This window comes from Pholcus phalangioides, unplaced genomic scaffold (assembly GCF_987345545.1).
Source record: "Pholcus phalangioides strain wild (caught in Gottingen) unplaced genomic scaffold, Ppha-v1.0 ptg000017l_1, whole genome shotgun sequence".
In the NCBI taxonomy this organism is placed as follows: Eukaryota; Metazoa; Arthropoda; class Arachnida; order Araneae; family Pholcidae; genus Pholcus; species Pholcus phalangioides.
In genome coordinates this window covers 29,052,516-29,068,429 of record NW_028301610.1, presented here as the reverse complement: position 1 = coordinate 29,068,429, position 15,914 = coordinate 29,052,516, and the positions used below count along the sequence as shown (strand labels likewise).

The 15,914-nt window shown below is 38.9% G+C and overlaps 1 protein-coding gene across 8 annotated transcripts in view; it reads right to left on the bottom strand.

Moving 5' to 3' along the window:
* Window positions 1–15,914, bottom strand: part of LOC149072716 (uncharacterized) — a 456,665-nt gene that overhangs the window by 126,348 nt on the left and 314,403 nt on the right. For 7 of the 8 annotated variants that reach the window (XM_089247007.1, XM_089247004.1, XM_089247006.1 and 4 more), the window contains 2 exons: window positions 13,426–14,881; window positions 2,461–2,499 (listed from right to left, as the gene is read on the bottom strand). In XM_089247007.1, the coding sequence (XP_089103133.1) occupies window positions 2,461–2,499; window positions 13,426–14,881 (1,495 nt within the window). The remainder of the gene's footprint in view (window positions 1–2,460; window positions 2,500–13,425; window positions 14,882–15,914) is intronic. The other variant, XM_089247005.1, reaches the window with a different exon arrangement.

Here is a 15,914-nt window from a genome sequence, read left to right as displayed (position 1 = left end):
TCTAAAACAAAGCTACGTGCTCAGCGGAACAATCCTGGAATTATTGCTCTTTTCCCACCATCGGCATTGTTTTCTTTGATGGGGATTAAGGAAGATCTATTGTTGTAAAATTTGTCATTAGAGTCTCAATACGACCGAGAATACCTAACATGAATTTTTATTCTTATAGAATATATTCGGAATTGGTAGGAATTGACAGTATACAGGGTGATTATAATTGAAGTTCCCGTGTACTCTGAGTGGTTTTTGTCGTGTGGCAATTTCCAGTCAGTGGATTTGCCAGCACGGATTCGAAAAAGTTGACCTTGACGGTAACCTTCATAGTGGAAGATGAGCATCTTACCACTGCGCCACTCAGACACTACGCAGAGTACAGGAACTTAAATTATAATCACCCTGTATTTAAATGTAAGACTGCATTTTACGCACATATGAATATGCCTAATTACTTTGAACACAGATGAATAAATTTGAATTAAGAAGAATTTGAAGGAGTTGGATAAATTTCACGAAGTTCTAAAAATATCTAAAAAAAAGAGAGAATGAAATGAATTTTTTGAAAATGAATGATTGCCATAAAATTATCAGGATAAGAATAGTACGGAAAATAAGATAATTGGAAAAATTAATGGGTATAAAAAAAATACGTACAGTCGCCTCTTGGTTTTATGGACCGACTCGTTCTTATAAAACTAGCCCTCTGGTCCCCAAATGCTTTTTCTTGAAGGTCTTTTCCATTAACAAATTTTTCATTTTATGAACGTTGAAGTCCGTTTGAGCTCGTAAAAACGAGCGTCCATTTTTATTTTGTTTTGAGTATGCGTCGTCAGGATCGAATGACAAGTGTATGATTAGTATAACTGCGTGATCAAGTTGGTGTTCTATAGCAGTGGTTATTAACCTAAGAGCATGTGAGGCTTGCGGGGCCTCCCCGTGATCCTGGGGCATTTTAAGAAGCCCACGCAAAGAAATTAAGAGAGAAGAGAGCCATGACAGGTGGTTAAGGGGAGCCACATAGAGATTTGGGGGGGGGGGCAAAGCTTTCAAGTAAAATAAGATGAGAACGGAAAAATTTCAGAAAAAAAAATCCAGCAAAACTGCCAATAGAACCAGGGTCATCTTAACCTATGGGCCCATTCCCATTATATTCACGGGGACGGAGGGGGCTACATAACGAGATAAGATACTATGATTTCGGATAATTATATGCGAATATGTAAACTGTTACTTCCATCTATGTATCTATGTACAGGGCCCCAGAATATCAATTTGTCTGGTGCCCATGATGTTTAGACGGCCCTATATAGAACCTACACAAAAGAGAAACTCACTGGACTCACGATCATCTATGAAATTTTTGTTTACTATAAATATTCTCAAAAAATCAATTCAATACACAAAAAATGTTTTACTCTTGACTGAGGATGGGGAGGGGGGTCTCCTGGATAAAACAGGGTGGAGCACGAGAAGAAAATATGATCCAAAGGGGGCGGGGCTTGAGTGAAAATAGGTTAGGAATCACTGTTTTATAGGATGAGAATACAAGTGAACGGAACTAAATTCGAAGGAAAAAAATTATATTCTTAACCAACGATTGGTTGGACCCCCCACCTCCGTATTTGAATTTGGTTTGGTAATCGAAACACTTTTTTTCTTGTTTTCGGAATGAAATATTTCGTGACAGCCGTACAAATTGATGAAAATTCCAGCAAACACTCAAGGACACCATATAACACGCGTATGTAGACTTAAATTCCCGACTAGCCTGGCGCGGTGCTAGTTATCACGTACTCGCAAGGTCAATAAGTCACACGAGCAGTGTACACGCGCCCTTATAATATATGTTTTCAATATCAAATTTTAATTTTCTTGGAAAGAATTATTGTTGCTTTGAGGTCGATCGACATTATAATTTGATTCGGTAACTTGACAGAAGACTACTTCGATATGTTCTTAAGCAACTCACCCTTTTCAGGTAGAAATATAGGCGTAAACTTGAACTTGGCCGTGAGTCTAAGCTCACCCCCCCCCCGAATAGTTGCCACTATCTTTATAATGCAGTACTTATTGAAATATTGGGTTAGAGCCTCTTCCCTTCCAATATTTGCAACAAATTCGTGGCTGGAACGATAGGAAATCGAGTTGTGTGAAGTAAGAAAGCAAATAAATTCAAAATATCTAATATATTCAATCTCAATATTTATGGAAAATTAAATTTTTTGACTCAGGTCGAAGATAATATCTCTATATTAAGGTGTCATGATTTTAATTATCATAATTTAAGTCGTTTTTCATGATGTTTCATCGAACTACGTGGAATCGAAAAACTACTACAGTACTTATGATCAGTTTTTCCTGCATGAAATGGATTTCATATGTATAAAATAGAAAACATGTTGTGTGACCAAAAAAAAACATCGTGCAACTCATGCAATTATGAATGAACAGTGCTCAACTTACCCGAGGCGATGCATGTGCCTTTGTGCAAGGGGTCGGGTCCTGTGCGAGATAAAAATGGAAAGGAAGGGAAGGACATGTGAATGTGTGGGAAAATGTGCAGGAAAAAATTGAAAATAAAAGCATGTGCAACTACGAACTATACAATGAATAACATAATGGATTACACATGCGACATATGATATCACAACTCCATTCGTAAGCATGTACTAACTATAACAATGAAAAACTATGCTTATCAAAGAATACAGCAGATTAACAACATAAACGCCATTTAAAAACAATAAAATTGCTCATTTCAAGTATTTTTCATTCTAGGGTGGAAAATAAAAAAGGGATTTACGAATATTATATATTGCATTAATAGTACAGTGATACCTCGGCTAATGAATATATTCATTCCGAAATTTTTCATTCGTTAGCTAAAACACGACTTTCTATAGATTTGTATGGAAAACCGTTTAATTCGTTCCAGATTTTGCTCTAAATTTAAAGATAAGTTTTATGAAACACTAAAAACACTGAAAAAAAAGAGTGAAGTTGATCGTGATCTAACTTCAACGCGATTGACTTCGTCCAGTCGTAAAGTTGATCAACTGTGTCCGAAGCCTTTTAGTCTCTATCTAGGAGACTTTGTGGTGTAGGAAGAAACACATGAGATAGTTTTAATAATGTTTCTGGAGTGCAAGAGATTAGAAATACATAACCTTACAACTGAGTTTTATTTTAGCTCTTTGGCGGTGACCTTGCAAGTAGGTACATTTTAGTTACAAAACTGTGTGCTCTTGTTTTTTCTGCATTTCTTCTCAACATTGCAAGTTTAGTGAACTATATTTAGTAATTATATGTAGTTGTCTGATATATCCTACTAACGGCTCAATCATGTGAATGAAGTTATTAATTTAAAAAAAAATGGTAGAACATCATGTACCTGGGAAGAAAAAAGATCGTGTATCTTGGAACAGTAAAAAAGTTTTAAATTCTCCAAGTGCACCATGGAATTTCAACTTATTAATTTTCAACTCTACTTCTTTCATTTTTTCTGTTTTGATTATACAGGATGGTTATAAATAAACTGACACTACTCACACGTATGTAGCACCAATTTTGATAAAGGCGTTTTGATGAAACTTAGTAAAAAGGATATATACAGACCATGGGAAAAAAGGAAAATTCAATAAAATAATAAATAGTTCAATTTTTGACCACAGGTGAAAAAGTGGCGCTTTCTTATCACGGTTATCTTTTCCCCATGGTCCAAATAACATATATACCAAGTTTCAATGAAATACGTCCACCACAACGGGCGCTACATAGGTCGATCATTACCGATCTACTACCGATCATTTCTTTTCCTCACAACGATGATACTGGCACGAGCAGAGAATTTTTTCCCTGAATATTCTGAGGGAAAATGGACTACTTACTGACGTCACAAGCAGATTGCAGAGGACTTCAGAGGCCTCTCATTTTAGCACCCACCTTGTGTTATGATGAAGGAGAGGTTAAAGGGTGAAATTTGATCCCTTTCTGATCCGATGTCTGGAGCACCAGACAAGGCGGGACTGCCCGGTAGGACCTATTACTGGCACTCCCTGACCACGTTGTTTTTGATCGGCAGAGAATTTTTTTTGCCCTCTCAACTCGAATTCTACGCCCTCCCTAAAGCTGCGCTCATTGCGGCTGCATGGGTCACAATGCCCAAGAGCCGCCTCTGGGTACTTCAAAGTACAATCAGGCAAGAGGCTGAGGCAAGCGGGGCCCCCGAGCAGAATAGGGGGGCCTCAAAAAATTTACACTTTATTTTGCATAATAACAACCCTTTCAAAAAAGGGCCGCAAGGCAACGTCTGTCCCTGGGCTCTGAAAATGCACACTACGGCCCTGCTATCAGGTTAGATCAGTGTTTCATAAAGTGGGCGATGGGAGGGTCCAGGGGGTGCGATAAAAGGTACTAAGTGAACCCATAGCATCCTATGGGTTCGCTTGCCTTGGGGGTGATGAGAGAAAAATATTTCTGAAGAGGGCGACTGAACAAAAAGTTTGGGAAACTATGGGTTAGATAATTTCATACGTACTTACTACTGAGATTGTTTGAAAAACAGTATTCGTTTGTGTTTAATTCAGGCTTAAATGACCTACCAGATAATTTGCATGATTTATGATGATTATCATCATATTTTTTTTTATCATCATTTCCTTCTTACTCTACATTTCATAATGTAGTAGATAAAGGGTTAATCATTCGTTGGATCAAAAGCTTTCCGAAAGGGAAATATGGTTACATCCGGAAAATGATTCCGAGCCCGACATACTAAATTAATCTGGCTCGAGTGACAGTGATTCTAATGATGATCGTTGATCCATATCAATTAAAACATTGTTAGTTGGGGCTGAAAAACCGCGAAAAAATATCCGTTAGCCAAAAAATTCGTAAGAGATATTTTGGGGAAACTTGTGTCGCCATCTATCGGGGAAATGACATAGCACTTTCGGTTTGTGGTATAGTAGCCTCGATATAATTAGAGATTCCAGATAATCCGAAGAGCTGGAATTTTGCAAAATTCCTCCTTAAACAAAACTTTTTTTCTTCATTTCTCCTACGAATGCGAGTAATTTCAGGCTGAAGGGGTCTTGATAGGGAGTGACGGGCCTTGATCCCTAGGGGCTCTTTGGTAGACCCCCAGGCCATAATTTTTTACAGGGACCTCTGTAGTAAATTTGTAGTGCAAAAACCATAACAACATTCATATCAAACCACCCGGGGTGGATCCCCTGTCAGCCTATCTTATAAAAAGCTACCAGTCTAGACCGGTGGTTCTCAACCTTTGGAAACACGGTTAATTTTTCTTTGCGAGTTGAAACCCCGGTCATACACACAATGAATAGGAAATAAACAGAGAAAAATGAAACGGGGTGAATCACTCACGGCCCGTTTTGACCGATGTTATGACGCGGTATCGAGCCGCGGCCCAGTGGTTGAGAAACACTGGTCTAGACCAGGGCTGGTCAAATCCGGGATCCGGAACTTTCGGCCCCGACATTGTCCCCGACGTCTCGCCCCTGGAACGTTTCGTCCCCGTTACATTTGGCCCCCGGAAATTTCACCCCTGACATTTCGCCCCGGTACATTTTGCCCCTGGTGCGTTTGGCCCCCGAAAATTTCACACCTGACATTTCACCTGCCCTGAACGTATGAGCGACCGTATGAGTGATTGACTGTATGAGTGACCAAGTGATATGGGAAATGAACTGTAGGAGTGCGTTAGTGACCGTACAAATGACTGAGCGAGTGGCAGAATGACTCACCACGTGAGTGACCGTATCAGCTAGTGTGCAATTGACTTTATGAGTGAATGACCGTATGAGTGAGCAAATGAATGACCGCATGAGCGACCAAGTGATTAACTGTATGAGTGATCAAGTGAGTGATAGTGGGATTGACCGTGTCAGTGACAAAGGGAGGAATTGAGCGATGGAACGTTTGAGTGAATAAGTGACTGACCGAATGAGTGACCAAGTGAGTGGTTAATTAAATACTGGTGTAAGTTTCCTAGTGAATGATTGAGCGTATGAGCGACCGAGTGGCTGACGGAATGAAAGACAGAGTGAATGCTTAAATAAATTTGCGAGTGACTGAGTGATTGAGCATATGAGTGATCAAAGGAGAGACCGAGTGACTGACCGCATGAGTGACCGAGTGGTTAACTGCATGAGTGACCAAGTGAGTGACTGTATATGTGACCAGGTTAGTGACGGTACGAGTGTTCAAGTGAGTGATCAAGGGACTGACCGTGTGAGTGAACAAGGGAGTTACTGAGTGAGGGAACGCATAAGTGAATGTGTGACGAAGTGAGTGACTGCATGAGTGACCGAAAGATTGATAAAGTGAATGACTACATGAGTGACCGAAAGATTGATAAAGTGAATGACCGTATGATTGACCCAGTGAGCGACTGAGTGACTCGACCAAAGTGCGAGGGTGGAGTTTGTCTGCAAAGATGATCCTCCTCATCCCCTCCCTTTTTATAGGTGGTTACGTGGCACTGAGTGACCAAGTGGCTCACACTTTAATGGATTCTAAGAATTTGGAATTTTCAGTTTAAGCATAAAATATTTTTCCCAAATTTACGACTCACACCGGTGTGGTCATTCACACTATCATTCATATATTCACTCATATGGGCACGCGTACGGTCAAGGTAGGCAAAATGACAGGGGGTCAATTTCCGATTCACTTGATTACTCACTGAGTAACATATGATCACTCACTGGGTCACTCATATGGTCAGGGCAGGTGAAATGTCCGGGGATAAATTTTCAATTCACTCGATCACTCATGTATTCATTCACTTGGTCACTCATGCGATCAGGGGAAGCAAAATGTCACGAGTAAATGTCCAACTCACTTGATCACTCACTTGGTCACTTGTACCATCATTCATATGTTCACTCATACAGTCACGCGTACGATAAGGGCTGGCGAAATATCAGAGATAAATTTCCGATTTACTTGATTACTTACTGAGTCACTCATATGGTCACTCACTGGGTCACACTGATATGGTCAGGGCAGGCGAAAGGTCAGGGCGAAATTCCCGGTGTGAAATGACCGGGGCGAAATTTCCAGGGGCCAAATGTACTGGAGACGAAACGTGCCAGGGGCGAGATGTCGGGGACGAAATGTCGGAGGCGAAATATCGGGGGCAAAGGTTCCGTGAACCGTCAAATCCCAGGGTCAGGTCACCATAAAACTAAAAACTAAAAATCACCGACTAAAAAATTGGTATTGGCACCTTCACTTTTCTTTGTGTAGTTACTAAATTTCAGGCTGAGAACAGCACAAAATCTGGAATTTATAGCAGCATATCTGCCAACATGAAGGAGGGTCACTTCACTATGCTCTGAAAAAGCCTAAATAAGCAATCTTTTGGGCCTTTTCTCCGAGTAAAATTTTATTGGCGCCTAAAAACTGCTTCTGGACAATAGGTTTTTTTTTGCAATTTGTCCAGCCCTGGTCTAGACAGCCCTAATTTGTACAGTGAATACCGATTAATGTTCCCAATGCATTTAGAACATTTTCCCGCTTAGGTCCACCTATAGCGTTTTCTATGAAGACTTTTTTAAAAACGTTATAAGCGGGGTCCACTGTAATTAATTGAGCACAATACAGGTAAGATACGGATATATAGGTCCAAAGAAAACAAAGTAGAATAATTATGAAAAAATGAAAAATCATAAAAATGAAAATAAGTCCTATTTTTCAACGTTAACTTCAATTGGAATGGCCCACGGTCTCGATATGATTTCCTTGAATGGAGACATCACCCTCTATACAAATAAGAGGCTGACCGGGCTCCAGCCGGGTGGTCCGGAAACGGATCTTGGTATTTTCTTAATTTTTAATGTATACATATTTTATAGGGAACACCTCTCCCCCGCTGAAATGAGGAGCTTATTTTAAAACTGGAACACTCCCACTTTTTTCGAAATGAACTTTTTAACTGTTTCTGAATCTTTAGGATGAGCTCTATAGGATTATGCCACGGGAAAGGGGGGGGGGGATTTATTCCAAACACGAATATTTTTATCAGAAATTACAATATAAAGTCGTTTCCACAAAAAGGGAACATATCCAACTTGTTCATTCACGTCGGCATTTTTCATTCAAAAGGGAACGTAACAAAGTGGTTGTCCTACTGGCGTTAAGGGATTTTTTTGAAAACAAATTTTTTTCAGAGAGAAACGCTTTCAAATTCAATTTTTACATCAGAACCTCTCGATAACGGACACCCATGGGACTGAAAACTTTGTTCGCTAATGAGAAGTGTCCGTTAATGGATAGTAAAATGCATCGAGTCTCGGCGATGTAATTCAGAAAAGTGTCCGTTAGAGGAGGCAACACCAGCTATCCGGTGTTGGTATTCGATAACGCGAATGCTCATTATGGAACGTTACATTGTAGAATGATCGTGTTTTTTGTTACTCACGAGAGAGTAGTAAGGGTACCTTTCTTGGCTAGGTGAAACCGTCTGGAACCAACAGGTGACTTCAACCAGTTCCAATTTTTCAGACTAAAAACCAGTTCCAATTTTAATCAAAAGGCAACGTTACCACTAATTTTCTTTCAAAACGGAACATTTCCAAAATTTAAATGTAGATAACTCCCTTGAACGTTGATCAAGAAACATAATATTTAAATATTCTTTTACCACTCCCGCATGCTACATTCTAGGCAATTTTCCATTTTTGTAGGGTGGTAAAGGTTTTTTAATTCTGCTGAAACTCCTCAGATATAGGAAACCTGCCTCTTCCTCCCCAAAAGTAATTTTCTATTGGTTTTCAGATAATCCGAGGTGGTCTCGGTCCCGTTAAACCAGTGTTTCCCAAAATGGGAAATATCATCCCCTGGTGGGAGATGGAATGGTCCAGGGGGGCGATAGAAGCTACTGGTTTAACATAGGATCCTATGGGTTCACTTGAGTTGGAGGCGATGAGAGAGAAAAATTTCTGAAGAAGGGGGTGATGGAATAAAAAGTTTGGGAAACTATGCGTTAAACACAGACTATTATCAGACTCTACTGTAACACACACATAAAAACACAACACACTTTCCCTCGCTTAATTCAAATTCGCTGAACTTTGAAAGCGAGTTTCTTGCCATTAAAGATTATAATAGGAAATAAAATTCGTTCGAATTTTGAAGATACTGAATCTTAAAGTAGTTTCTGAGCCTTTCCGCAATTGGTGGCCCGTTAAACAAATTCGAATCCTAGTTCTATGTTTAGAATGCCGTTGCGCTTCATGCCAGAGATGCGAGTTTTGAGAAGTCTTTTTAAGAGCGGATTAGTTCTAGTTGACTGAAAAAGTAAAGCTCATCAACAAAGCTACAGTTTAAAATCCTCAAATCACCCAACTGTCGCGCTTAAAAAAAGCCCATAGATGGACATGTTTTTATTTTCTAAGATGTAGAATCAGTATTTTTGATCTGCTTCAGTAGAAGTGCATACCAAAAAATATAATTAGGCATTGCTTCCGAAAATAATGTATAAGATCATATGTATATTTTTCTGACCAATGCTACGTAATCAGCGAAGTTCTGTTGTATTTTGACGAAGACCGCTGCTGTAGATTATAAATTTGTATAGATTACGTTTCTTGAATTTGTTGTAAACTTTAAATACGAAGATTTTATTTATATTTTTTTTGCATCTGAATCAGTTATTGGCTCAATGAATTAATGTATTTGAAATATCTGTTAAACCTAATATTGCTTACGTTTTCGTGAATTAAAACTCGCCATTATATACACTGAAGAGCCAAAAAAACTGGTGCACCTGCCTAATATCGTGTAAATCCGTAAGAGTAAGAGGGGGTGGAGATTTCTTCTGAACAGCAGGTTGCAAGGCATCCCAGATATGCTCAATAATGTTCATGTCTGGGGATTTTGGTAGCCAGCGGAAGTGTCTAAAGTCAGAAGAGTGTTCCTGGAGCCACTTTGTAGCAATTCTGGACGTGTGGGGTGTCGCATTGTCCTGCTGAAATTGTCCAAGTCCGTCGGAATGCACAATGGACATGAATGGGTGCAGGTCATCAGATAGGATGCTTACGTACCTGTAACCTGTCAGAGTCGTATCTAGACGTATCAGGGGTCCCATATCACGCCAACTGCACACGCCCCATACCATCACAGAGCCTCCACCAGCTTGAACAGTCCCCTGTTGACATGTAGGGTCCATGGATTCATGAGGTTGTCTCCATACCCGTACACGTCCATCAGCTCGAAGCAATTGGAACCGAGACTCGTCAGACCAGGCAACGTGTTTCCAGTCCTCAACAGTCCAATGTCGGTGTTGTCGGGCCCAGGCGAGGCGTAAAGCTTTGTGTCTTGCAGTCATCAAGGGTACACGAGTGGGCCTTCGGCTCCGAAAGCCCATATCGATGATGTTTCGTTGAATGGTTCGCACGCTGAAACTTGTTGATGGCCCAGCATTGAAATCTGCAGCAATTTGCGGAAGGGTTGCACGTCTGTCACGTTTAATGATTCTCGTCAAGCTGGCCGCAGCGATGTCGTAGATTTAATTTTTTACCGGATTCCCGATATTCGCGGTACACTCGTGAAATGGTCGTACGTGAAAATCCAAATTTCATCGCTACCTCGGAGATGCTATGTCCCATCTCTCGTGCGCCGACTATAACACCACGTTCAAACTCACTTAAATCTCGTCAACCTGCCATTGTAGCAGCAGTAACCGATCTAACAACTATGCCAGACACTTGTTGTGTTATATAAGCCTTGTCGACCGCAGCGCCGTACTCTGATTGGTTCCATATCTTTTTATTTGCATATGCATGCCTGTACCAGTTTTTTTGGCTCTTCAGTTTATATAATGGCTGAAGAATCATGTTATAAAAAATGTGTATTGTATGTAGACTGAATGGATGTGCTACAAAAAATATCTTCTATAGGAAAATTACTCAAGTCTGTTAAACAAAAAAAAAATGAGTAGTGAATGCTTTGTGATTCATTGTGTCGCATATTAGTTTGAAAAAAAAAAATCTTTTTGTTGAGAGTAACTGGAAAGTGAGTCACTTTTCCGCAGGAAATGAAAAAGATTCGTTGTTGAAAATGATTCCACCAGAACGTGAAATATGTTAAGAATGTAGTATGTGACTTAGAAAATAATTTATCTTCACTAACTTATTCAAAGAGTTAGAGCTTACTATGTTTAATCATTTGGTTTCATGAAGAAACAAACCTCAAAGGCTTCATATGCTTCAGTTTTCACCAAGTATAAAAACAATTTTTTTAAAATGAACTTGTCATAAAAATGGCATAAAGTAATCTGCTAGCTAGTTGTAAATGCATCTTTGGATTTTAGCGAAGATCCACTTCTTCTCATTCTGCCGGGGTTCCACCCTAAGAGGCTACGGTTTTGTCTACGGTTGAGTTAAGTTAGCTTAGTGTTTGAACAAAAAAAAGGGGGAGATTCTTAAAGACATTGTCAAATCACGTATAAAGAATGTTGTTACCCACTGCATGATTATCGGTTTTTATACAAAACTGTGGCAGCACATTTTGCATTACCTATTGAGACCCACGGTTTTCAATAGAATAAGATCAGAAGAGTCTGGTTATGGCATAACAACCCAGAAGAAATATTACATAATCTTTGAGCCTATAGTAAATGGTCATATTTCATGCATTTCGGTGAGAACTGAATGATTAATATGCACATGGTATAGTCATTTTCTCTGGTACTTTCATTCATTATTTACATAAATTTTAATTGGCAGAGAATTCCAAAAAAAGAAATATTTTCTTCAGAATAAATAAAAAATTTGTTTAAAATTCTTTTAGGGGAAAATACTACCACTGAAATAGTAGTATTTATTTTCAGTATTACTACTGAAAATACTACTACTTTACTGGTCGATTACAAGCAATGTGGTAATCATATATGAATGAAAAACTTTTCACATGGTTGAAAGTTGCCATCAAAAACCAAACTTTCACCCATTCTGCAGAAGGAAGAAGCTTAGGTGCATTATTATAGTGTGACACTGCTGAACCTAGAGTCACCAAAAAAGTAGATTGGTCAAGCAAGTGAATCCGTTAATTAAAGGTAAAAAAATAATTTAAAAGCATGTACCAGCTTACGAATGCAGTCTTATATAACCTATTTTCATCAACCCATAAGTTATTAATCTAGAATTTCATGTTTCTTTTGATGTGTGCGACAGCTATCTCTTTCTGTGCTGGTATTTTAAAAGTGATGATACAAAAAATATGTGTTACCACAGAATTCAAAAATTAAAGGAAAAGGCTTAGATGATAATTCTTGGCATTAAGTGTCATCGATATTTATTAAAGTAGACACCACAACAGACAAGAACTTTTTGTGCAGCACTTCTCTACTCTACAAAAACTCATTCATGTATCGAAGAAAACAAAAAGGCCGAAGCTAAGAACAAATGTCGACCATTTTACTTACAATCTGTTTAACCAACCTTTATAAAAAACTGTATATAAGATAAGTTTGCTGGTTTCTCTAAACCAATTAAGGTACCATTCTGCCCAGTGGTTAGTCAATACCACCTATATGTAGTATGTAGGAGATATCGGGTTAGTGCAATGACCTTCGGTTTGAATTCCGATTACACGAATGTAGTAGAGGAATGCGCAGCCATTTGAAATGTTTTTAAATATCCGACTCGGTATAATTTGCCATCGTGAGAAAACAAAAATAACCATGGTGTGACAAAAATGAGAATTAATAGATAAAATAAGACTTTTGCGCAGAAACATGAAACGTAGAAATACAGAAAAGAAATTTTCACCTGTCTTCTGCAGTACTGAAAAATTATTGGAAAAGTATTAAAAAAAATCTTACCCCGTCCAACGCCAATGATGATAGGAAGTTTTCTAGCTGGAATTATTGCTCCAGTTTGGTAAAGGTAAGGCCACACTCGTGTTAAGGCTGGCCCAATACGTTCCAAGGTTGGTCATGGGCAAGTAGTGTGGCCGCTCCAGCATTCGCAATGATCGTCAAATGTAGGAAGTTGGTCGAACAGAACGGCCATTACCTTCCAGCTTCCAACCGAAGTCAAAAGAAGCTGCCTTTCTTTCCGTTCTTCCAATCCGTCTGCCCACACATTGATCGAAGAACACCAGCAGTCACAACATAGAGAGTGTTCTGGAAAGAAATATAAGCCAAAGAACATCGGCTGGACCAGTGTGTAGCCAGCCTATGCTGCTGCTGCTTCTTTGTATCAGGGGAAGGCAAATATTGGAAGCAAATATTTGCGAATGACTATTGGGCTAGGCTTGACACGAGTGCGGCCCTGGCTTAATCCCAAGTAGCGGTATTGATAAACAGACAACATAGTTAATTACGCAAACATTTTTTAGAAACTTAATGTCTCTAGAGAACAGTAGATATCGATAAGAAAAGAAAAAAAAACGTACCTATCTTCCTCTAAGACATTAATGATTCGATTTTCCCGTGTTTTTTTAGTGTTGGTCGTTGTGCCACCTTCACTAAGGTAACCACTGGCGATGTCTTCAGATTTATAATTGCCGTTTGGTCTCAACATGTCCCCATCGCTGAGATATCCTGATGCAATTTCATCACATGTCTGATTCTCATCCAAAGGGCCATTTACACCATTGTTGTTACCAGAAGACAGCGCTCTTTTCATTCCATACAAACGAGCGTTATCTAACGAAGCTAAAAATTGTCTACTCGATGATATTCGGCCTGTCTCACCATATATGTAGTCCGTATGATTGCGTAAAGAATGCATTCGACCTCCGACAGCTGCTCGAGGAGATGAAAATGGTCCATAGCTACGCATGTAACCATAAGGTGAAGCTCGAAGCAAAGGCTGCATAGGCTTGATATTGAGCACGACATCATCACTTTCGTCCGCAATTGCAGCAGCTTCACTTTTGGCAGCATCTCTCTCGGAGAGTTTATCGCAAGTTTCATAGATAGGCTCGGCTGGTGTGTGTGAACCAAGGTTCGTCGATTTTTCTTGGAGATCTCTCTTGTTATCAGTTACGCAATTTTCATAATGTGTGTGCTCTTTATTCTTTTCATTGGATGAAGAATCTTCTGTGTGTGAGTGTTGTTTCTTGACAGATGTACTCATGATTGGAGACACCATAGCTATGCTAACATTGTTTGTTATAGATCCACTTCTGGATTCAGATCTGCTGCGATCCGATTTTGAGAAGTTTGGAACTCGAGCGAGACTTTCCGTTTCTTTTCCAGGATCCAAGACTTCAGTGTCTGGACCAGCAATGCGCACGGCCACATAAATTTCGTCCTTAGACAGCGTCGTACCCTGTGGCATCTTATCTGAATGTTTTTGATTAGGCGAAGAAATGGCCGAATCGCTTTCTGTTGACTTCTTTTTTTCCTCTTCTTTAGTCACCTTTGAAGTACCCTTAACGTGCGCTGTTGGTTTTGGTATACTACTTCCAGGAGACGGAATTCCGAGTGAACCGGTTGAAGAGGAATTGTAATTGTTGTCCATTGCTGACAAACTAGCTGAAGATGAAATAGTAGTTTCAGACAGAGAATTCATGACATCCAAAGTATTTTCTGAGGCACTGTGTTTTTTTTGAGGTAAAACAGGAGAGAGAGTTCTGTGTGTTGTCTCTTTCAAGTTACAAACTACTTTCGAATGTCGTACACACACAGAATTTTCTGGTTCTATTTTCGTGTAATTTGCTTCAGTTTTTTTCGAATCTTTTTTTTCACTCACAACTGAGTTCGTTACAGGACATACGCATGATCCCTTACTATTTGAAATAGTTGCATCTCGTGAACTCAAGTTCAATTTCTCGTTTCTTTTTTCTTTCGCAATTCTTGACGCCGATTTCAGTTGGTCAATTTTGCTTGACACCGGATCTTTACCTGGGTTAAAAAAGATCAACACATAAGTAACAAAGAAAAATTGTGATATATAAGTAACTCACTTGCAAAATTTCCTCATCGAAACATGAAATTCCAAAGAATTGAAACAAGGATTTTTCAGCAGAACGTTAAGTCAAGAATGCAAATAGTATATTACTTTTCTTAGCTCTCACACAATTCACGTAAGAAATTTGTGAGACTTCTTGCAGTTCAACAATCAGGCATTTACGAGTGAAAATCTCAAAATTTACCGCATATTTTACTATCACAGGGAAGATTCCAAAACAATTTTATCTAAATTGTAATGGAACGGTGAACTGAATAATATCTGAACAACAGGCCCCACGTAAAATATTGCAATCAAAACTTGCTCAGAGTTTGTTGAGGTTAACTACTCGCAGAACGATAACCAATGTCAAGTTCAAAAACTTAAATAAACATGCACCAAATTGATAATCTAAACAAAATCGCAAGTTTGCTGGCGATTTGTTTAGCTTATCAAGATAGTCACTTATCTTGATAAAGACGATACATTGGAAAATGATACATAGGGATCACTATTTACAGAATGCATAGAAAAGTGACCTTTATCCTGGAATAACTCGCGAACCATTGATCTTAGAAGCAGACCTCAAGTACGAAATTCATATTGCAAGGGGTTGTATAGATATTAAAATAAGAAAATTAACTTTTTTATTTGGTCACCCTGTTCTAAAAAACAAAATTAGAAAGTTGTTGCACTCTCTTCTGAGCCGAACAAAAAAAAAAAAACACGTTTTCAAGTGTTTGTTTCCACGTTTTCACTTAGATACTCGAATTAAAAAATCGCTGAAAATGAAGGAAAGAACCAAATCAACTAATGAACAAGCTTATACTACGCTTTATAAGCTTTTCTTTCTTTCATTTTCAGCGATTTTAAATTCAAATATTTCAGCGAATGTTGCTCTTAAAAACATAAAATGTTTTTGGTTAGACTCAGGAGAGACAGGGCAATAACTTCATAATTGGGTTTTTTAGAACCGGGTGACCAAAT